General features: G+C 35.0%; 1 protein-coding gene across 4 annotated transcripts in view; it reads left to right on the top strand.

Annotated features, from left to right (window-relative positions):
- Nucleotides 1-24,720, top strand: part of BABAM2 (BRISC and BRCA1 A complex member 2) — a 153,752-nt gene that overhangs the window by 25,444 nt on the left and 103,588 nt on the right. For all 4 annotated transcript variants that reach the window (XM_026681636.2, XM_026681645.2, XM_087965340.1 and 1 more), the window contains exons 5-7: nt 2,474-2,668; nt 5,442-5,516; nt 22,782-22,891. In XM_026681636.2, the coding sequence (XP_026537421.1) occupies nt 2,474-2,668; nt 5,442-5,516; nt 22,782-22,891 (380 nt within the window). The remainder of the gene's footprint in view (nt 1-2,473; nt 2,669-5,441; nt 5,517-22,781; nt 22,892-24,720) is intronic.

Below are 24,720 nucleotides of genomic sequence, written 5' to 3'. Positions count from 1 at the left end.
TACAACATTTAAAACTTCTTGAGAAGAACAAACAAGTCATTTCAGGTGACTAAATGACTCAGGTTTTTCTTTTGTTTATTTAATGTCATGTGAGTGAAGTTCCTCAAGCTCAATAATACTTGGGAAAAATTATTTTATTGTATAGAATAGTTAGTAAAATCTTTACTAACATCTTTAACATCTTTAACAAAATATTAGTGACATAATACATAAGATAATTATGGGAGAAGGATTATTTCCATTTGTTATTGAGTGTGAATGTCAGCAGGCATGAATGTTAAGATTTCAGCTTTTCAGAACAGATGAAAACGTATTTACTTAAAACCTGATAAAATAAATGGAAGTATGCATATCTTGATTCTAATTGTGTAATGCAAGGGTTTTTTTAAAAAAAGAACACCATCTATACTTCAGAAAGGTAGAAAACTTTTCTGTTAAACTATTTTACAAGTCTAATAATAGATGATTGATAATGAGTTTAATCTTAATTCAATATATATCAGATACCAAATCATTTGTACTTTCCTAGCTGTTCAAGGTACAAATATCCAAAGTCCATATGTAAGTTAAATATCTCACAAATGCATGTGTAAAACTGGAATGCACAAGATTTTTCTAGACAAAGATTCTTAACCTCCAAAATGTTGGAGTCCACACTTTGTAAAAGGAATGAATTGAAATAGAACAAAAACTTTAACTTCGTATAAATCATTTATATTTGCAGGCGAGTGAAATTAAATATAGTTGTGGGGACAACCCCGGTGTATTAGAAAATCAAATTTTGTACGTTTTAGATAGCTGAAAAAGCATTTATACATAGTTTGAGATCTTTGGGATCTTAGATTGTGTTCCTTGGATTTAAAAAAAAAGATTGAGAAATAAATGATAGCACAAAACAGCCTATATAATTATGGGTAGAATTTGTTGACAAAGTGAAAAACAGCTGACAGAATTCAGCTAGAGTTAATTGATAGGATGAAAATAGACAACAGAGGACAGAGAATAAGTTTATTCGGTTCAGGAGTTAGTTAAATAAAAGAACATTATAGGGTGTTGGTGGTGATAGAAGGGAATCTTTGTTTTAATTGAAACACTTTTGAGGGTATTACAGGAAATACCATGAGGCTGATCTTCATCAAAACAATTGCTTCACTGGCCTTTAAATAAAGACACTGGTGATAGCTTTTCCAGTTCAGTAGCTGGCCAAAGCAAGCAGCCTCTTGAATTTCAGTTGAGAGTATTGTAAAATCTTATTTTTTTATGTTAAGATGTTATGTTGCGGTTGAGTACTCCAAAGGTAAGGATCAAAATGGTCCATACAGTTGGCCTTGAGTTATGATGGCAAGTGGGACCAAAATTTCTGTAGTGGGGCTCCCCAGGTGAAAGAGGAGAGGAGCAACTTATGGGAATGTCTTGCAACTTTATCTGCTGATTTCCCCATTGACTTTGCTTGTGGAAAGTTTCAAATAGCGATTGTGTGGCCAGCTCACTGTGATACATTGTGAACTGGGCATCTAAGTACCCAGATAGCAATCGCATGACTGTTGGACCACTGCAATGGCCACAATTTCATGGTGTGACCATAAGTCCCCCTTGTTCAGCACTGTTGTAATTTTGAATGATTGTGAATATGAGGTTGTAACTTGAGTTCTATCTGTGAATCAAACTGACAGTGCATTGCATAGGTTTCTACCTTTTTGTGCACCTTCCAAATTTATAAAAATAGTAGTCTTTTATATATTATTAGATTATGGGAGCAAATAATGGGCTAGATGATCTGAATTTACTGGGTTAAATGATGTATATCTGTGACCAGATACAAAGAATAAGAAATCTATAGATATGTCACAATATATAGCCTTGTTTGCCTTGATATTCCCCATATTTTCCCACTTTAAGTTTTTCCCCCTCTACCAAAATTTTGAATAGATATAAGAGTGGGTTCTTACACTGATGTAGCTAGTAACAAAGATAAGTGAGGACTGCTTCACTTTCTCAGAGGAGATTGGCATCCATTCCGGTGCACTGACAGCACAGGAGTAAAAAAAAGGAAAATCTAATGGTTTTGAATTTCTTATATATAGGATCTGCTAATATTCTAACCTTCAAGGAGGATGCAGTGTAAATCCTATCTCAGTTTGTTGAGAGAATTTGATGGCCCAAGTTAGGCTGAGCACAAATTTGTGTCAGAGAATTTAAAATACTAGGTGTGTCACTTTTCCCTCCCGTTGTGCTTGTATTTCTTCACCAAAAGAGAAAGAAAATATTGCCAATACTCAGTGTTTTTGTTTTTATTTTTTTACCTAGTGTACCACAACTGAAAGATCCATCAGTTTCAGTGATAACAATTATATTGATTCTCTGGCAAATAAAAGAGCATTCAAGTTGATCAGTGGTCCAAATCTCACTTTGGACAATGCAAATACAATTACATTTCATGATTCTTGTGTTAACTTGTCTCTTGATTGAACAGAATTTGGCCTGCTGGAACCCTTCAAATCCTGAATGCCTCCTGCTTGTTGTAAAGGAACTTGTACAACAGTATCACCAGTTTCAATGCAGCAGATTACGTGAGAGCTCCCGGCTCATGTTTGAATATCAGACATTACTTGAAGAACCTCAGTATGGAGAGAACATGGAAATTTATGCTGGCAAAAAGAACAACTGGGTAAGAGTACAATAACAGAAGAGTAGTACTAGAGATTCCTTTCCATAGTAACTATAACCTGATTTGGAGGAGATGTTTGTCCTAGGTGTGTATTTCTTAAAATAGATGTCCTCATTTTACCTTTGTTTCTTTTCTCCCTTCCTGCTGTTTAGCAATTTTATTACATTACCTTGCTTGAACTTGTTTGCCTAGGTAAACAACTATGGCTAACAGTTATGTGAAATTGAAGATTTTGAATGCAGTAAAGCACTGACTTCTCACTGGTCTTACCATTTAATAAGTATTTTTATTCTAATTAAATACATTCTGCAAGTTTAAATAAAATGTAAGAGTTCCTAGCTGGAAATGCTTCCTTCTCTTTCCGATAAAAGAGACAGTTTAAAAAGTAGCAACAATACCTGCTATTCAGATGCTGCCCTCCAGTTTTCAGGGTAATTCGTAGGAGAATTGTCTGAATGAGTTGCAGATTGCATAGTAACATGTTGCATACCATTGTGAAATAGCATACAGCATGTAAGAATAAAATAATTGAAAATGATTCTGGGTATTTATTTATTTATTTATTGTAAGCAGAAGTTTAAACAGAACAGAAATCTGTTTATTTATTTATTAAATTTAGAAACTGTCCATCTCACTCACAGAGGGACTCTTTAGTTTCAGTAAGTAGATAAGATCAGAATTCTCAATTTCTGGTTCAGTAACTCCTTAAAATGATGTATCAGATTGTGGACTGCTACAATGGATAAAATGATTTTATTATATTTATATATGATTTATTTTTAATAATTAAATTTTTGCTGCATATTCAATAAAACAATTTTAAATAAAAATAAAATAAAAATTATTAGAAATAAATTATTAAACAGTTAAATTTAAAATAGTATTTTTAACATGGTAAGCTTATGCATATCTGCATAATTTAGGGTTCCACACAAAGTCATTATCCTGTGACAGAGGAAAAAATGTTGACTCCTGCCTAATTCATTAGAATACAGGTAGTCTTCAACTTAGGACCATTTGTTTAATGATATTTTAAAGTTACCATGGCCTCAGAAAAAGTGACTTATGACCTGTACCAAAACTGATGACCATCACACCACCTCCCCAATTTAGTACCTTTATTGTCAATTTCCAGCAAAAAAAAAAATATCCATTAGGAAAGCTGGATTTGCTTAATGACTGCATGATTCACTTACTGATAGCTGTAAAAATTGTCATAAAATGAGCCTGACTTGACTTATGACAACAACAATGATGGAAATTCTGGTCCCAATTGTGTCAAGGACTACCTGTATTAGAAGTATAAAAGGGAATGTTTAGGCTTTCAAGATGGTATTACTATAGTCTATATCAGTGGTCTCCAACCTTTCTGGCCTGGCAGACTGCTGGTGGTGGGGTAGGAAGGGAGAGGGGATGGTTTCATGCATGCTGCTTTCACAAATGCAGCTTTGCGCACATGCTCGCCCATCACTTCCATGGCCCGGTTCCAAATGGGCTACGGCCCTGCACTGGGCCACAGACCAGGGGTTGGGTTAGGGACCCCTGGTCGATATGTCAATAAAGTATACTTTGAGTCAGATTTGTGGAGTTTGCTTCCTGACTTGCATAACTTGAGGGGCGTACAGTCCGGTCTAAATGATTCTTCCGTTAAATGGCCAAAGTTATGAATTAAATGAATTATAATATTCAGCACCTGGTGTGACTAAATTGGTAATGATTTGGCTAAAAGTGTCTGGTGTCTTTCCAAAATAATATAACAATAGAATTGTCTCGCTGTATGATGGAGCTGATCATCCACCCTTGTTTCTTCACAATGTGTAATAATCTGAGAATGCAGTGATCCTTATATAGTGATTAAAAAAACTGACTCCTTATCAGTTAATCCTTTTATAAAACCTGTATAAAATAGTAGCATATGAGATGCAATTTAATTAGAACAATTAAATAAAAAATGTTGAAATAGTGCAAGGGTTGCAAGGGTATTTTTTTCACGAAGTCTCATAAAATTTAAGGGGGGAATGCAAAATCTAAAAAGTTTTCAGTGTCAAATGAGTCATAGGAGGTTTCAGGAATTGAATCTTGTGACATGATAGCAGTGTTCCAATATCTCAGGGGCTGCCACAAAGAAGAGGGAGTCAAGCTCCCTCCAAAGCACCTGAGGGCAAGACAAGAAGCAATGGGTGGAAACTAATTAAGGAGAGAAGCAACTTAGAACTAAGGAGAAATTTCCTGACAATTAGAACAATTAATCAGTGGAACAACTTGCCTCCAGAAGTTAAGAATGCTCCAACACTGGAAGTTTTTAAAAAGGTGTTGGATAACCATTTGTCTGAAATGGTGTAAGGTTTCCTGCCCAGGCAGGGGGTTGGACTAGAAGACCTCCAAAGTCCCTTCCAACTCTGTTATTCTACATTCTAAATTACATCAGTTACTATTTGGTTCTTTCAAAAAAAAAGTGTTTTTGTAGTACTGATACATCTGTTGAAACTGGACACAAAGTCCCCACAAGATCTGAATTCCATTAGTCCTGAGTTTAGGAGTTCATACATAATGATCACTATAATTGGAATGTGGGAATGACATAATTAAGAGATAATCTTGCTATAATTGGAGTCTGCTTTCCTGCAGACACCTTGCCTGTTGTGTGATTAGCTTTTAGTGTGTTACACAACTCTAAAAGTTCAGTCTGTTTCAATTATGTCTCTGGATTATTAGGAACGCAAATGCTCAATTGAATATTAAGGTCCTTTTTTCTATTCTTTCAAATTAATAGACTGGTGAATTTTCAGCTCGGTTCCTTCTGAAATTGCCAGTGGACTTCAGCAATATCCCTACCTACCTTCTCAAGGTAAAATAATTCTTTATTACTTGAGCTACCACTTTCTTCAAAATAAATGAATTCCAATGCCTCCTGTTTTTTTCTGTAATTCCTTTCCACCCCTCCCCTTTCTTCTCTTTTAATCTTTTCTCCCATTCTTTGAAATTTAATAAAACTGGTTCAACACTTCTGCATCTTTCTTTTGTCTGCATTGTTTATTTTCAGATGCCTTATCTTGCAAAAATTGAATTCAGTTTCAGAATAAGTGATAAGCATTACATGTAACTTTCCCTAAAAAATCCTTCAGTAGTTATTAAACATGATATTTAATATACAAATAGATTTAAATGATTCTGTTTAAGCCTTTGAAACTTTGTCAGTGAGTCAACAAGCTAACTGAGGAGGAGGTACACATAGGAACTTTTCAGTAGTTAGGAAAGTTGTTGAATTCAAGCCAGAAACATAGATGCTATGAGGTTGTTAAATTCTTTTTAGGGAAATGAAAAATGAATATATAGTGTTCACATATGGATTAAATTCTGCTATGTCAAATGTGCTGATATGAAGGGAAAGCACGGCTATATCTAAAGGAAAAGATAACATCTCCTGTATGTAACTTCTCAGTGTACCTATCTATACACCCAAACAGTAAGAATGTCTTTGAAAATGCTAAGACAGCATAAACTGTCTTTACCAATATAAGTAGAACAGCATGGTATAAATTTAATTATAAATAATAGAATATAAATATACAAGGAATCAGAAATATTTTAGGAACTAAATCCTAAGTAATAGAAGGAGAAAGATGAAATATTTTATTAAATATTATTTTTTATTATTAACAAGTTGCAGTTTTACATCCACTTTTCCAGATTAAGCTCTTTTAAACTGATTAATCTGTACCATTCAGTAGGGTTCTGTGTATAGTTGTGTGTGTGTAAGAGGAAGGGAAATTGTGTTGCTAAAATGTATTATAGTAACTCATACCTGTGTATATACTAAGAGTTAGCTATGTCTTACATTTAACTCAATTATCACTACTATAATTTTCTTGACAAACACTATTCCTTCTACTTTTCATGAATAGAATAGAATAGAATTCTTTATTAGCCAAGTGTGATTGGACACACAAGGAATTTGTCTTGGTGCAAATGCTCTCAGTGTACATAAAAGAAAAGATACATTTGTCAAGAGGCAAGAATCATAAGGTACAACACTTAATAACAATCATAGGGTACAATAAGCAATCAAATCATACTAGGAAACAGTCAATATAAATTGTAAGGATACAAGCAACAAAGTTACAGTCTTACAATCACAAGTGGGAGGGGATGGGTGATAAGGAGTGATGAGAAGATTAATAGTAGTGCAGACTTTGTAAATAGTTGGACAGTGTTGAGGGAATTATTTGTTTAGCAGAGTGATGGTGTTCGGGAAAAAAACTCCTTGTGTCTAGTAGTTCTGGTGTGCAGTGCTCTGTAGCGTTGTTTTTAGGGTAGGAGTTGGAACAGTTTGAGAGGAGTCTAAATATTTTCACAGCCCTTTTTTTGACTTGTGCTGTATACAGGTCCTCGATTGAAGGTAGGATGGTAGTAATTGTTTTTTCTGCAGTCCTAATTATCCTCTGAAGTCTGTGTCTGTCCTGTTGGGTTGCAGAACCAAACCAGACAGTTATAGAGGTGCAGATGACTCAATAATTCCTCTATAGAACTGTATCAGCAACTCCTTAGGCAGTTTGAGCTTTCTGAGTTTGCGCAGAAAGAACATTCTTTGTTGTGCTTTTTTGATGAGGTTTTTGATGTTAGGTGACCATTTTAGGTCTTGTGATATGATAGAACCTAGAAATTTGAAGATGTCTACTGTTGATACTGTGTTGTCCGGTATTGTAAGAGGTGGTAGTATGGGAGGGTTTCTTGTAAAGTCTACCACCATTTCTATGAGTGTGTTCAGTTCCAGATTGTTTAGGTTACACCTCAAGGCAAGTTGTACAATCTCCTGTCTGTATGCGGATTCGTCGTTTTCTCGAATGAGACCAATCACTGTTATATCATCTGCAAACTTCAGTATTTTAACAGATGGATCGTTTGAGATGCAGTCATTGGTGTATAGGGAGAAGTAGAGAAAGCACGCAGTCTTGGGGGAGCCCTGTGCTAATTATACAGGTATCAGATGTGATTCTGCCTAGCTTTACCTGCTGCTTCCTGTCTGTGGCAAATGGTTCCTGTCAATATGGACAACTTTATTGTTGAAAATAAGTAGGTATTTGAAAAATAAACAGTGCCCCGTCATTTTAGCCATTGTCTATCCACTGCAGGATGAAGGCCTCGTCCACATGTTTCTAATCAATATGGTCCTGAGCTTGCTTTTACCAGTTGGGCCTGCAATACTTGCTGATGTCATTGATCCATCTTGTTTTAGGTCTCTTTTGTGGGATCCATTTTGTGGCTGCCTTGGTCCACATGCCATCAGTTCTTCTTGCTAAGTGACTAGCCCATTTCCATTTCAATTCTTTTACTCTCTTGATAACATCATATGCTTCCATTTGTTCTCTAATCCATGGGCAGGTTTTTCTATCTTGTCTTATAATAAAATCCAACGCCCTGTATTTTAGCACATATAGAAAAATATTTATTGTTTCCCCAGTCTTTGGGTCAACTTTATCATCTCATTGTTGGGAAAAGAATATGGTTAAGAATATTGCCATATAAGAAACACGAGAATCATCCTGCAGTGGGATGTTTAAAAAAAAGAAGAAGAAGAAGGCCGAGTACTATAATAAAAGAAAAAAAAATAGCATTTTCTTACAGTTTGAATAGGAAAAGGACTGATAGGATGGGGTGGAGGCTTCAATAAAATTCTAATAATTGCTAACTATTTTGTTACAAAGCAGAAATTCAATTTATGGAAAAACAAGTGTTCAAATTAAATTTCTCTCAATCCGTGAACTTTTCTGTTACCAAGTTGTCAGCCTTCCAGGGTAGGCCAGGCCAGGAAACTGACACTACAAAGATTACAGGAACTCTTCTTTATTATTGCAGGGTTTAATAACAAAATTTCGGAAGCCTGCCAGAGTTTCCCTTTGTCCCCTCTTATACCAAAGGGTGGGATTATTTTAAATTTCTTTGTCTCCTTTTTCCTTTTCCAGGACTATGTTGTTATTTCTCCTCCTTAATGGATCCTGCATTCTGTCATCAAAGTTATCTCCACATTCCTCTATTTCAGTTACGCAAAAATGCTCTTATTACTTGAGCTGGGAAATTTCTTCTGTTCTACTGAAAAGTGTTTTCAGTTTGTAGATAGATGGGAAAAATCATCTTAGCTGACTGATGCCTGTCTGGTGATACATAAATCATCAGTCTGAAGGAACCCTAGGGCTATGAGTTGCTTTGTCTCAAATGGAGATTACTGCAGGACAAGATCCAAATCAAGTTTTTTTTTTCAGTTTTAACATTCCCAATGCACTTTACAAGAGAACATTAACTTCAACTAAAACCATCATTCTCATAATACCTATTTATGCTTGTGTCTACTTTGTGTTTTAATAAACTAGATCATAACGCATTGGACTTGTTAAATCCCATTATGTATCCAGAGCTCTGGAAAGAGGCTTGTGTTGTATTAAATGGAGAGGCAAAATATTGATTCTATTCAGTTTTTTGATTCTGTCCTGATGATTGATTTTTGGCAGTGGCGCAGTGGTTAGAATGCAGTACTGCAGGCTACTTCTGTTGACTGCCAGCTGCTGATAATTTGGCAGTTCAAATCTCACCAGGTTCAAGGTTGACTCAGCCTGCCATCCTTCTGAAGTCAGTAAAATGAGGACCCAGATTGTTGGGGGCAATATGTTGACTCTGTAAACCAGCGGTTACTAACCGGTGGGCTGCAAGAAAATTTTGGTGGGCTGCACAGAAATCTCACCCCCAGAGCACACCCCCCCCCCAAAGCAATTAATCCAGGCTGCGCAGAAACACAAGGCTGCGCCACCCACATGGCCTGCAGGAACCCTCCCGCCCACTCACTCCTTATCCGGTAAACTTGCCTGCTAAATTGCTATTTTTCCTTTTTCCGATCATCATCTGTTCTGCTGTGCCAGGAGATTTAGATTAGCTAGGAAGCAGGAAATGGTTGGATTTCTTGCTTTCTAGCTAGTCTTTAGATCTTCGGCTCTGCTTTTAAGCACAGGCGAACCTCCCTTAGGACTGAAGATTCTATTATTCAGTGCAGACTCACGGCAAGTAAATATTATGTGACAGACTGAGTTAGCCAATGGCAGATAGATAGATCTCTGAATGAATCTGTGATTCTGTGAGCAACTCAATCTGTCTGCCTGCTTTGCCTGATTTTCGGGAAAAGTTGCTCTTTTTATAAAAAATTCAATATTTATGTAAATATTTATAATATTTACATACAAGCCATGCCTAGCCAGTCACATGACCACCAAGCCACACCCACAAATTAGGCCACGCCCACAGAACCAGTTAGTGGTCCCTGGGATTTAAAATTATGAATTTGGTGGTTCCTGAGGTCCAAAAGGTTGGCGACCCCTGCTGTAAACCATTTAGAGAGGGTTGTAAAGCACCAGGAAGCAGTATATAAATCTAAGTACTATTGCTATTTACCACCAACAGAACAACAATATGGCCTGAACAAACATATTGAAGTACAACTGCAAACAGCTTCTTGAGGCATAAAAGTTTACAAGGCGAAACACAGTTGAAATTAAATGCTGCTAATACCTTTGGAACGTTATAAATATGGGAAGATATGTGAACGAAGAGGTTTATCTACATATATGACTGAGATGATATTCTAAAAAGTTTTCTAATTATCACAGTAATAAACTGTGGCTCAGCTATTACAACTTTACCTATGGAAGATTGTTTCATAGACATTATCATCTTTCCTTAACTGGATCCCCACTAGTTAGGAGTTTCAGTCACAGTATGTAAGAAAAGCATTGAGGAAATCTATACAATATTTTTGTCATTGTGACGATACGGTATTTCAATTTCAATTTTTGCAGCATAGAAATACTGATTCTCAAAATCACTTGTAATTCCTTAGTTCACTTTAATGATGCCAAACCTTCCCAATAATGTGGTTTTCTAATTGCTTCACTTTTCCTTTAAACAAGAAAGGCAATGAATACAGGAGCTATTGTCCATATTGATTAGGGAGTCACATATTTTATGGGGCAAAGTATCATATATATACTGTGTCCTTGAAGCTCAGACAAAAACTTAAACTTTTAAAACATATGAACTTGCCTTAAGTAACAACAAGTAACATTAATTTCTTGCTTGTAGTGATTGCTGTGCCTGATTAATCAGTGAACAGTGCACATTTCTGTCAGAATAACTTCTAATAACAATATTAAGCCTAGGGCACCCAAAACATTTTTTGCAAATATTGTCTGATGAAAAATGAGTAGGAATAATAATCTGGGCATCATTTGTCCAAACCATTAAGAGTTTTGATTGACTTTTTAAAAATCATAAATGGCAAAAATGTTATGTCTTTGTCTTTTGTATGATTGGAAATGTTTTGCTAAATGTTGTTTTATATAATGTAATTAGAATAGAATAGAGTAGAGTAGAGTAGAGTAGAATACACACACACACACACACACACACACACACACATATTTAGCAACCATTTACATATACAGGTGGTCTCTCAATGTTAATTGGAACCAAAATTTTCATTTCATTGTACACATGTTGTGCATTGACAATAAAGGTTTGAACTTTGAATTTCCATCATGAAGTAATGTAATGGTGAAGCACAAAGTCGTGTGACCACAATGATTAGCAAATGGCAATCCCAAACCTATTGCAATTATTAAATAAGATTTTCAAGTTGTTAAGTTAGGATCCCCCCACAACTTCCTGCTGGTGTCCAACAGCAAAGGTGAGTGGAGAAGCTAGCAGGAAGTTCCAAGACCCTGGCAGCTTGTATGCAGGCAGGTAGGTAAATGGCTGCTGTAGGTTGAGGAAAGGGTTAGTATGTTGTGGTGCAAATGCAGCAAGGCTTAGAGTGACTCCTATAAGGCAAGGGCAGGTTCAAGAGTCCAGTGAATGCAGTGAGGCCTTGAGTGACTGTTGCTGGGCAGGGGAGGGGAGAGGAAGTTGCATGAGGGTGTACAAATGACCAGTATAGAGTGGCACAAGAACAACAAAGCTTGAAGTGGCTGCTGTTGAGCAGGGGAGGGTGCATGAGAGGCTGGCATGGCATATATGCCACAAGGCTTGGAATAGCTTCTGCCAGGGGCATGTGATGAAATGTTATATGGATTCCCAGGAGGGAGAGGCCACATTCCAGATAAGCAAGAGACAGCAAATGTATTACAGCACTGTTAGTTTTTGATAGAAAAGACTATTTTAGTGAAATATCATGAAATAAATGTTCTTAAAAGTGACTAGATTTAGCAGCTGAAAAATAAAATAAATATAAGTTTGAATTTAGGATGTGCATTTAGAATACGTCAATCCCCAAATTTATACATAGTCATGATCCCTCATTTTGATATTAAAAATTAGTTAAAAAATGTGACTCACTATTCAAAGTCTTTAAAATGAATAGGCTAAATAATATCCATCCATCTGTCTGTCTGTCTATTCATCAATTTATCTATCCTATCATCTCATTAAACAAGTCTAAATGCTATGCTATAATGTTGTCTATATTCCCTTGCATGTTGCCAGTTCTCATTTTTAGATTTCAACCCTTCCTTTAGATCCTGTTTTTAACACGTACTTTTAGTTTTCAATTTATACATCTTTTATATCCTCTGTTTATAATCCTTTTTTACATTTCCATTTTCCCTCTTGAGATACGTTTTTAGATCCATTATGCTCCTTTTTAATGATCACCCTCTTTATGTTGGTACAGATTTTATTAGATACCAAGATTTCAGTATCTGTAGATGAATGTCTTTCTTTTCCTTTATATTTTGAATTGTTTAGGTGTGCTGTTACCACTTGGCAAATTAAAATACTGCAAATGTATCTGTAACTGATAAAAGCTGATGAGCTTTGTTAGATAGCTCAAATGTGCTATGTTGGTTCAGCTAATTACAAATTTGAACATATAACATTAATGTTAATTGATATTATGGTGTTAGTATTTTGATACAAAACCGTAGAATTAATCAGTGGGGATTATATGCTACCAAAAAAATCACCCACTTTTCTGAAAGTATATACACTTAATGAATGGGAATTTGAAGAGTTTGTGTGGTGGAAAACACAGAAATTAGACTCCAATTATTTGGAGGATTTATCCTTTTTAAAAATATCCAGTTGGTTACGATAATTCTGAGTATCAGTTTTGAACTATTGTTTTGGCATGTTTTAATAAAATTGTTCTTCAAGAAATAATATGGATTTTTCTTATGAAGATAATGATTTTCCTACTACGTCACAAATAATCCAGTGTGTTTTAAAATTTGTGCTTGCTTGCTTATGTATTTAGTTATTATGCCACCAATTACTGCAATTTCTCTGTAGTGTACAGTACATCACTCCCTGTCTTAAGGGCTCAAAGAAAAAATGCATTATGTTCATATGATGTAGGAATAATGGAAATAATGGGAAATTCTTTTTCGTGATGTATAAACTTCAGTTTTGCTCTTGAGCAATAGCCTGTTTAGAATCTTCTAGATCTAGAGCTTCTATAATTCTTGGCAGGAGTCCTGTGATCCATACATATCACACATGATTAGCATGGTTCATGCTTATCCCCCTTAGGTCAACTTTGATTGCTACAGTGATTGCTTAGAGACAAAGATGCTATTATTTATCTGTATTTCATTTTTATAGTTTTTATTTTTATTTTGTCCTGACTGAAGACTCAAGGACAATATTGTAAAAACAAATTATTTACCATAGGTAGATATAAGTTTAATCTTTGCTACCTGGGGAGATCTTAAGAGTAGATTTTTGAAAGCACTGATAAATATTTATTACATAGTGTCAGTTATCATGTAATTCTTGATACAGGGATATAGGTCTTCCTTAGTCCAGAAGCTGTAATTTTCCACCTGACCATGATTGGTTTTTTTCCCTGTGGATTCTGTGGAGATTCTCAATCATCCAGGTCATAATTAGGGAAGTCCTAATGATCAGATGACTGTAAAGAAATATAATTCTTCCACTACCACCCCTAATACTGTCAGAACTAATCCTTCCATTGCCCCACCATCCTGCCAGAACCAATGAAGCTTCTTCTCCTTCCTCAACAGGGAAAAACAGTTCAGTTGCCTTTTGGAAAAGCATCGTTGAGATTCCTGGGATTCCTTTGCATCCTTAAGTAGACTCTGCTATTCAGAATGCTCCTTTAAAGTGGATCTTGCATTCAAGCATTCTAGCCCTCTCCAACCCTTAGGCTAAAGGTCACCTGCTAATACTTACTCATAGTTTGGATTTGCATCTGCAGAGGTTCTTGCACCTCAGAACATTGTCCCTGCAGATCAATTCAATCAAGTTCTACATTTATAGTTTTGCCTGATGTTCATGTACCCAACTCCCTTTTTTGAAAGATACTAGACCTATTTGTCAGTTGATACAGCCATCTCAGATTGTTGGGGATTCAGTTTACCAGTTACTATAAGTTTCTGTTCCTGATTCTCATTCCCAAGTTTCCTGAGCCAAATATGCTGTTCTGCTTTCACTGAAGGGTCTCCTTCAGTGTATGGAAAATTTTTGGACAGGTATCTGTCAGATTTTTGGATATTGAATATCATTCTATGATAGTAATACTGATATGTAGCCTTATGCTTAATCATTAAGGAGGTTTTTCTCATGAATATTGAAATCTCCCGACAAAGGTTAAAAAGCCTATAATGCCAAAGCCAAAACCACTTTTATTAGCTCACCTAAGATATAACTCAGGTAACAAAGTTGAGGATTAGGGAATCAAATCTCTTGGATTTTCAATCAGACTAGGAAGATTTATTTCAACTTCTTTTACAAAAGTCATATTTTACTCATACAGATAGTAACACCAAACCCTTACCGAATAATTCATTTACTGTACTTTTAAAAATTTCTTAAACCCTGCTTCTGTGCTTGCTCTTCTATATTCTAATTAGTTTAATATCTATCCTAAAGTTTATTTCTACATCCTAATTTTACCACATTTCCCAAGTTCTTAATATTTTTCTGTTGTATTTTCATTCTATTCTCTGGTAAGAACATCAAATTCACTACTTAGTAAACTTCCCTGTTTATCCTAGAAATAGAATGACTATGGCAAAAGAAAGCAAAGGTGGTGTCAATAGTAATAAGTACCTTAGGTGCAATCCCAAAACAACCTGGAGCATCACTTGAATGTTCTTAGCATTGACAAAATCAGCCTATTGCAAGTGACAGCTTTATTCACAACAACTTACATTTTGGGACGATATTTTTAACAACATCAAACATCTGCCTATCTCAAGTTCTTGGGAAGAACTTGATGTGTATAAAATGCCAATCTATCTGAACATCAGGCTGACTATGCAACAAATCATAATTATTTATTAAACTTGTACGCTGCTCAACTCTGGGTGGCTCACAACAAATTGCAATAATATCAATAAAACCTAAGAAATAAACAGTGGCAAGTATGATGAAGCAAGAGATCTCATTCTCCTTTGATGGAAATCTGGATGAAGAGCTGGGTCTTCATGGTTTTCTAAATAACAGCAGAGTGGGAGCCATCCAGAACTTGGAGAGAATAGTCAATATTTTAATACGGTTTTATGGAGAGCAGGAGAGAAGGAGCGTTCTGTGTTAGGATCCATGACCTTCCGAAGGAGAGGGAATGAAGAGGCTTATTTTACAGAACCCTAAGGATGGCAATCCCTAAGAGAGAGAACCTGAAATGAGCATATGCTACTCAAATGTATCAAGCAGGCAGATATATGAAAAAAAGGTACCTAGACTCTAAATATTGAAAGGCTTTAAATATGATAACCAGCTCTTTGACTTGCACTAGAAGCCAATACATAAGCTAATCAAACTCTTAAAGTAGAGCTGCTACATGGCATGCTCATCACTACTTAAACCATCATATTATTGATCACTTGAAGCTACAAAATGTATCCCACTGCAAATTCTCTTGAAAAGCATTAGAATTTATTGGAGTAATCCAATTGAGAGATGATAGCTTCATTGACTATGAGTAAAACCTACGGTTCCAGGAAGAGTCATAAGTGGCATAAAGGAGCTATATAAAGGCCTTCTTGGCCCCAGCTGTTACTTGCTCACCAAGCAGGAGTTTTGACTGTAGAAGGACTCCCAATTTTGAGCCATTTTTGGGTAGTGGGATTGTCAACATTATATAGAACTGAAGATTTTCTCTCTCCAGAGTCAAATGGTTTACAAAAGTGCTTAAGTTTATGAATGTAAATACATTTTAGCTACAATAGTATAGTCCTGGACCTGATTACATTCCCTTCTCCAGTCTGATACTGGTTTTGCTCCTGTCTTTGCACCCTACAAAAAGATCTTGACTATGTATCAGAATGGTCAAAAAATAAATAAATCATAATCCCTCTGGTAAGATATAGTGTTGGCTGAGCAGGGGCCAGATGAAGAATGCTGGCTGTAGCCTAGTTTCGGGTCTCTAGTGATTTAAGTCCATAAGCAAATAAATATGTGGTTTGGGCAAAACATTGAACTGGAATATAAAACAGTCATGCAGATGTCTATGGAGATTCTCAATCATCCAGGTTATAGTTGTCCCAAAGATGCCTTTTCCAAAAGGCAATTGGATTTTCTTTTCCTTTGCTTCTCATCCAAGAAGACTTTTCCCTTTTTCAAAGGAAAAAAAACCCAAGTAAGTCCAGTTGACTTTTGGAAAAAGCACTTTGGGGGCAACAGTCATACAGGTTTTCATAGTGGTGGGCAGCTTACCAGAACTTATCCTATATGAGTGTTCTTTCTTTATACTCAGCCTTTTGGCTTCTGTGTTTTTTTTTTTTTAAGACAAAAAAGTCTAATTGTCCAACTTGGTTCTGTTCCAAACATAAAAGGAAACGAATTATAGTAGTAACGGTGTAGAGCAGATGTTTTGGTTGGACTAGCCATTAACACTCTGACTCATAATAAATTATCAGTTCCAGTAAGTTCCCAGTTCTTAGTTACAGTAGGTAGTAGGATGCAAGAGAACAATGTGTTTATGCTTTCTGTTTTAAATGTGTTTGGGAATCAATACTTGCCAGGAATTCTTCTTTATAAAAGACACTCTATTGTTCATTTGTTTAGCTAGTCAAAAATGTAAACGGTATTCTGAGGTCTTCAGCTATAGAAAGAATTAAAACTGGTACTCAATATAAATAATGCTAATAAATACAATCGATATTAGTGAATGTTAATGCATAAATTAAAGAGTTCTTTTTTAAAAAAAAAAATATTATTTATTGTAAAAAATGTGTAGCTCACTTTTCTTCTCTGAATGCCTTGGAGACAGTTTACACGATTTTAAAGCCAAAATTTTATATTATTATGATTTACATTATGATCTATGTTCCAAAAATAGAACCAAAGAAGGCTAACAAAATGCAAGTCCAATTATAATTTAAATATTAACACTTATGGAATATGAACTAGTGAAAAATAAATAGTAGCATCCATCAGATTAAAAACTGGATCAGTGAAGCCAAATAATAGCAAAAGCTGCTTTCAGTAAACTTTATGTGTGCTAGCAGAAGAATAATAGAGAAATACCTAACCTTCTCTTTGTAAGTGTTTTTTTTTAAACTTGAGGGTAGCTACTTGGAGATTTTTGGTTAATAGTAAATAACAGGACTGCCCTCAAATCTTAAAACAAGGAAAGATTTATACGAAGTAATACCCAAATTTATTACAATTTGAACTCAAAAAGAATTTATACTCATGTATATTTTAATTAGATATAGCAACAATGTTTTTGATCTGCTAAAGTTTCAAAATATTTTTAAAAGGTAGTCTCAGGTCCAGTGCATTACATTGATGTCTCATTTATGTACACAAGGTTTGTGTCAACCTGATCTGGTCTGATCCATGGATATACTGTTGGATTCACCTCTGAGTCTGGAAATGAGAATAATCCTAATTGTAATCTTTAAGACAAATATCCTAAATGGTCGTTCAATAGACAGGATCATCTTTTTGTTTTTTTCTATGCATTAAGATTGGCATCCACCTAGTCATGTGATCACATTTTGCACTCTTGGCAACTTGTTTGTATTTATGACCAGTTGCCAAGTGCCCTGCAATCATATGACCGCCATTTGCAATCTTCTCTGCTAGCTTCCCTCCAAAGTTAGTGGGGAAGCTAGTAGGGAAGGCTGCAAGTAGAGGGGATGTTAGATTTGAGATCCATTTCCCCAATATGACATTTGCCCTCCCCTCTGGGTAGGGAGGAAAAGTACTCCTGCACACTAGAGGAATGGACCTCAAATTTAGTAAACACAGCCTTTCTCATGATTCTTCTCCCCAGCAGGGTGAGGAGAGGGGCTAGGCCCTGTCCCTGCCCCACAATGCATGGACCTTCTCCCAGTGCTCGGTTTAATGACCCACAAAGTTGCCTAACAAATGAAACTGGGAGGGCTAGAATTGTGGTTCCTGATGAAGTGGCCACATAGTGTCTTGCTTAAAGTTTGCTTCATTCAATATCTAAAAATTTGGGCCCAACTGTGGTCATAAGTGGAAGACTACTTGTATAGCTCAGTGATAGAATATCTGCATTTCTTGAAGATTGTTCCATTTCTTTGTATCTTTAGCTAGGAGGGGAAATATTCAATTTTAAACTAAGGAACATTATTACTAATAAGCATGCATAGTATTAAACTAAATAAGCCAATGATGTAAGCATAGGGCAGTTTCCCTGGTTCCCACCATGAATACTCTAATTTTCTTTTAAAACCATATAAGCATATAGGTTATCTGACATTATTATACATATCCTAAAATTATCTATTATGTAAAGTCATTTCTAATTAGTAAGTTCCCCTGTCTCATTTAACATTCTAAAGATATAACAATTTGTTTACAAAGAGAACATACAAGCCCTGGTGGCGCAGTGGTTAGAGTGCAGTACTGCAGGCTACTTCTGCTGACTGACTGCAGTTCGGCAGTTCAAATCTCAGCAGGCTCAAGGTTGACTCAGCCTTCCGTCCTCTGAGGTAGGTAAAATGAGGACCCAAATTGTTGGGGCAATATGCTGACCGTGTAAACTGCTTAGAGAGAGCTATAAAGCACTGTAAAGCAGTATATAAGTGCTATTTGAAATTTGTCCCAATTCTGTTCCCAAAAATTTTACTAGCAAATTTAATGTGGATGAAATAAAAACAATTATTATCTTTTTGTGCCTTTTCTTCCCTGGATGCTGTATTTTAAATAGTTAACACTGGGTGTAGGTTGGAAACTTTTCTTTGTGCATCTATGATTAACACAGCAATTGGTTGTAGTGCAATGCTCAACTTTTTCTTGATGACAAGAAAAAAAATGTCAGGATGATTGCCCCTTTCTTAGAATGCCCTGCCTTTCTCTAAGTGGCCTATGCCCCTCCTGAGGAACCACATTTTGAAAACCACTGATTTAATTAGCTTAGCTACAGATTTCATTTTTCATGAAAATTACTGTGTATAGTGGTATAAACATTTAATTTTGTTTTGAAACATAGGAGCTTTTAATCATAATCCACAAGTTAATTATAATTCTAAAGGAACTTCTGATGATACACGCCAAAAGTGTACAAGCAGAAGTTTATTTTCTCTGAAGCAGAAGAAAAGTGGCTATGGAGAAATACAAATTCATAATATTGGTGTATTGGAAGATGCCTGAGCTGGAACCAATCTTCTGGCAGCATCCTAAGCAATACAAAACTGTTTAAAAGAGAAAATGATTAAAATATAAAATGCTTGCAAAATAGAAAAGATGTATAACATACAAAAAATGCAAAGAGAGAAGAGAACGATGGATCAGTTGATTTCATTTATATCCTGAATTTATGGTCAGTTCATGCCTAATACTAAATCATAATACAGTTTGTTTAATTTTAAATTAATACTAAGACATGCATTAGGTCTTAGATTTCATGCAAACCAGTCTTCTGTGGCTTGTTTAGAAATTATTATTTAAAAACAATCATTGGCAACCTCAGTTAACTTTGTCTTATGTTATTTGGATTCTAGGAGGTTCCAGACCAGATTTTGAAAAGCAAATGAAATATAGAACAAACCTTTGAAGTAGTGCACAAATGTTCATAAATCAGACTTTTGCCATTGTTCCCAAACTTTTCAGTTCATGTTGTCCTTAATGTGACAAAGATATAGCATCACTAATGTTCATTGCAAAACCCAGCTTTCCAAATGAACATCACAAAAATGTAAAATATCCCGTGGTGGTCTTGTGAGATTGCTGCAGTACTCCAAGGTATTGTGATACAGAATTTGGATAATGTGGTTATATTCCATGTATGGTATCACAGACATTATCTGGATTTTTAAAAAAGTTTGCTATCATTAATATTGCTACATCTCTCTATTTAAGTTTTGCAACACTAGTGAATGCAGCTTTCAGAGGACTTATATTAAAAAACCCCATAGCCATTAGTCATTTTGGTAGATAAGATTTAAATGACTGCTGGCATAATAAAAAGGGAAATACCTAACATTATTATACAAGCCTGAAATACAAAACGAGTAGTCATAGCTGTGGATCAGGAGGTGGAGGGTGGAATCCAAATACATAATGTTATATGTTATGTAACAGGAGGCTAATAATTGTGTTTTTGGGGTTGAAACTTTTTATTTAATGTGGTACATATGATACTACAGTACTACAGATTATGAGTTATCTACAGGTTCATCTTTGGATTGACTTTGAAATTCACAGCTGAAATATCTGGAGTAATTTTGAATTCCTTTTCCCTTATTCCATTTTTTCTGGTAATTTTTTGTCTGATAAAATAAGTAAATATCAACCTTACTTTGGTTAAGATAACCTTTATTGTCATTTTTTAAAGCTGTGAGCACATTGGCTCACATTAAAAATGAAATTTTATTGCCTGCTCTCAAAAGAAAACATGTATGTACTCATACACACACATGGTACATATGCTACACACACATACGTGTGTGTGTGTATAAATATTCATCACTGTCCATTTTGAATACATAGCAGAAAGAGGAAACTTGAGAGTTCACAAGGTTGATGCTGTGTGGAACAAAACTCTGAATGGGTTTTGTTTGAAGAAGTTGAAACTTTCATACTTATGTACGATATTGGGATTGGTCCTAATAATAAACCAAATTATGGATTTTGAAAATTACTCAAGTGTGTGTGTGTGTGTGTGTGTGTAAATAAGCAAAAATAAATGCTTTTTTCCCATTCATCTATTTAAATGAAAGAAAAAATATATGGTGGCTGGCAGGCTGACTGACTGATTATATGTCATTAAGTCAATGCTAACTCTTACTAGCACCTAGATAGATTTTCTCCATGACAATCATTTCCTAACTTATCTTTCGGGTTACTATTCAATCTATCAATCAATTATTAAATTATACTAATAAACCATACCATATAATATAACACAATAATCCGTATAATATTATATAGTATGGTATAGTAGTATAATATAATAATATTTATTTATTGTGTGTTATCAAAATAGTGTTGATTCTTAGCAACCACATAGATTTTCTCCGTGACAATCTGCTGGTCCTTCAGATCTTTCAGTAGCACACCCACTGCTGCAATAACTCAGTCCCTCTACTTTGCTGCCTAGTTGTCTTCTTGTTCTCTTTCCTTCTACCTTTCCCAGTACAGTACTGTATTAGAACCTCCTCCATAGAGCTAGCTCTCTTCATAACATGTCTCAGCTGGGGCAATTTGAGCTTGGTTATTTGTATCTCAAGTGAGAACTCTGGCTTGATTTGTTTGATGATCCATTCCTTTGTTTTCTTGCTATCCGTGCTCTGGATTCCTCTCCAACACCACAATTCACAAGCATCAATATCAGTACCGGTATTATCCTGCTTTTTCAAAGTCCAGATTCTACTTCCATAGCGTATCACTGGGAATACCATTGCTTGCATTGTTCTGATCTTTATAGGTATAAATATATCACAGAATCTGAATATACTTTTTAAGATTGTCATGGTTAATCTGTCAATGTAGTTTAGCAATATAATAATATAATATGGCTTAATCTATTTTATAATTCTTATCATGTAATATTTTGTTCTTAAATTAAAGGAATGGATCAGAGGGATTACATTTAAGCATGGGAAACTGTGTAATCCAAATCCAAATCAGATAATTGATTCATCAAAGCAACAACTAAAATCTTAGAAAACTTTCCCACTCCTCCTTGCTAGAAATAACAGAGAATGGAGCCAAGTTAGTATGGCAACTTACTTTGCAAGGTTTAATAGTTGGATTATGACTAGCAAAATGTACTGCAAATCAATCTTCAGCCACAGAAACTTATTGGGTATATTGGAATACTCACTCTTAGATCAGTCTACCTCATAAGAATATTGGTGTATGGAAACATTTGAGAAGGAAATGCTATTTACTCAGCCATGAAATACAGGAAGAAATATAGAAATAATGCTTGACACCAGGAATGTTAATAGAAATATACTGCTAGTATAATATACCATATATTTTAGGTGCATACAGTAGACATAAATTAAATGTCATTGCCATGAATTTGGCAGATGTCAAATTACTGCTAGCAGGCATGTCATGATATTCTTATGTAGAAAATACTGTTTTCCAAAGTCAAATCAGCTGTTAAAAAACACTTAGCTTAACTGGACAATAAGAAATGATTTTACAGTGCTTGCATGAACTGTATTTCTATATCATTTTACCATGACAGTTTGTGACAATATGATGGAGGAAGTAATTGTTGCCCAATACTAGTCTAAGTGACCACTGAAAATCTGGCAGTTTTTCAGTTTTGAGCACCATTATGTACTGTAAAAACAATAGACTAAAACAGAGTTATGTTCAATTATAGAATCACATGTCTTTCCAATGTAATTAACATCCTAGAAAATATTATTTTGGAAAAATCATATAGCTTAGATTTGTTTGTTTGTTTTCTGCTTTTATTATTTTAACTCCAGGCACTGAACGTATCCTGCAGTACTTTTTTCTTCCTATTTATATGGTTTTATATTCTAGCCAGTTTTAAAAGGACCAAAGTAGCAGATTGTCAACCTTTTCAGCTAGGCCTTCTAATCTTTCACATGGTCAATCTTATGATTGCTATTACAATTATTTTATTTTTTCTTTCTGTGTATGTTTTTAGGATGCAAATGAAGACCCTGGAGAAGATGTTGCTCTTCTTTCAGTCAGTTTTGAAGATACAGAAGCTACTCAGGTTTTTCCCAAATTGTACCTCTCTCCTCGAATTGAACAGTGAGTGCTGTATCTCATATATAGTAATCTTAGTTTCATAATATTTTATTATATTTCTCATTGTTTATATAAATCGTTTGGATAGTATAAAGCCTCTCTGACTTTTAATGGAAAAAGTCAATATGATGATTTTTGTAAGTGACAGTCCTAGTCAAGCATGCAGTTTCCTTTGCCAGTTCCATTTTAAAGTCTTTTAAAACTGAATCCACAACTGTAATCAGCCTGTATTTTCCTTAAATGGTATTCATTGAATGTTCCTTTTTGTCCCATTGACTCAAAGAGATTGAGCTCCATGTTGGGCTTCAAGTGTTCATAGATTAATCTGGTTCCTTCCTAATGGAAAAATACATGGGATACTGACCTATTTTTTTTGTTGGGATGGTCATTGGTCATAATCTAAACAGCTATCCTAATAACTAAATAATAAGTAAATGAAATAACAGTGAGCTACTACTGATACATTGTAAGTAGGCCACTCCTCAATATCTATGAATTACAGAGATGATACATCTTATTCCCCCATCCAGACAGTGTCTGCATTAGACTTTGGAATTGCTTTCTATATGCAGTAGAAATATGTGTTCTGTTGTTGAAACAAAACTTTCCCTTATAGCTAGTAAGGTATCTTGCTTGGAAATGAAAGAAAATTTGCTCAAGTCTTTGGTTATTGACTAATATTTTATGAACGCAACCACTTTTTCTTATTGATATCTTCATTAATTTCCCAGTAAAATCATGAAATTAAAAAAAATAATTCTGTGACAATATGCTATGTGATTTATATTTCTTGGCTGGAGCCCAGTATGAGGATTGGGATTTGTCTCCGTTCATGCAGAGTGGTAATAGTAAGCACAATAAACATACTTTATATCAAGGTGAGATAGGCGGCAAATAAATAAATTAAATAAATAAATTAGTCCTGATGAAAAATATGCCAAATACTTGGTTATTTCCTCATTTTTTTGTTTTCTGTATTTTTGCCATTACATCAAGTACTTGCATGGCCAGGTGACAATATCTGCATGTAATACAAATGAATGTGGTGGGGTGGAATAGCTTCAGAAATGCTTCAGTGAGTGCAGTGCTGCAAGGATATTATATCCTTTTTACTGGCAGGGTTGTTTGATACCCTCTGAGGAAGAATGGTTAACTAAGATATAGGTATGGCCAGAGGAGTCAAATTCTATTTCATTGAGGGACGCATCAGAGTTGTGTTTGATCTCAGGGTGCCAGGTGGCATGGCCGGAACAGGGTAGGCATGGCCCCATTTTTGGCCAGGATAGCCTCCTGCAACCCTCTGCTACTTTTATCGAGTGATGTATACTGGGTGGACCAGAATTCCCAATATTCATTCTGAATTTAAAGTTTCACTATGAATTTTAAGTCTGCTAAAACAATATAACACATTTAGTTATTTATAAGTAGCAAATGTTTTGTTGGAAAATTATGTCCTCCCTGACATCTCTAAATCCCTAATTTATCATCTGTGTTTTTTTTTCTTCTTTTTTATTTTCTTTTTAAGTTGCTTACTGTATCTTCCTGAATGTTTAATGGAAATAAATAATAACTTGCTAATTTAAATGTTCAATAGCATTCTCTTTTAAATTGTTTTATTGGAATAAATGTATGCTTTTTCAGATTTTGTAGTATGAGAACATTTGCTGAATTGAACAAGTCAGGAAACTGCAATTTAGCACATCTATTAATCTTTGTTATAAGACTCCAAGAGTTCTTATTTTGTGCTAATAGGACATTTGTCCAAGTGTGTCACAGCATTTATTTTAGTTATGGTACAATTAAAATACAGTTAATAAATTTTGTCTGCTCTT

Source organism: Notechis scutatus, chromosome 1, assembly GCF_049901735.1.
Source record: "Notechis scutatus isolate UNSWTSFEM ecotype Mainland chromosome 1, rNotScu1.2, whole genome shotgun sequence".
Classification (NCBI taxonomy): Eukaryota; Metazoa; Chordata; class Lepidosauria; order Squamata; family Elapidae; genus Notechis; species Notechis scutatus.
This window is presented reverse-complemented; position numbering and strand designations above follow the sequence as displayed.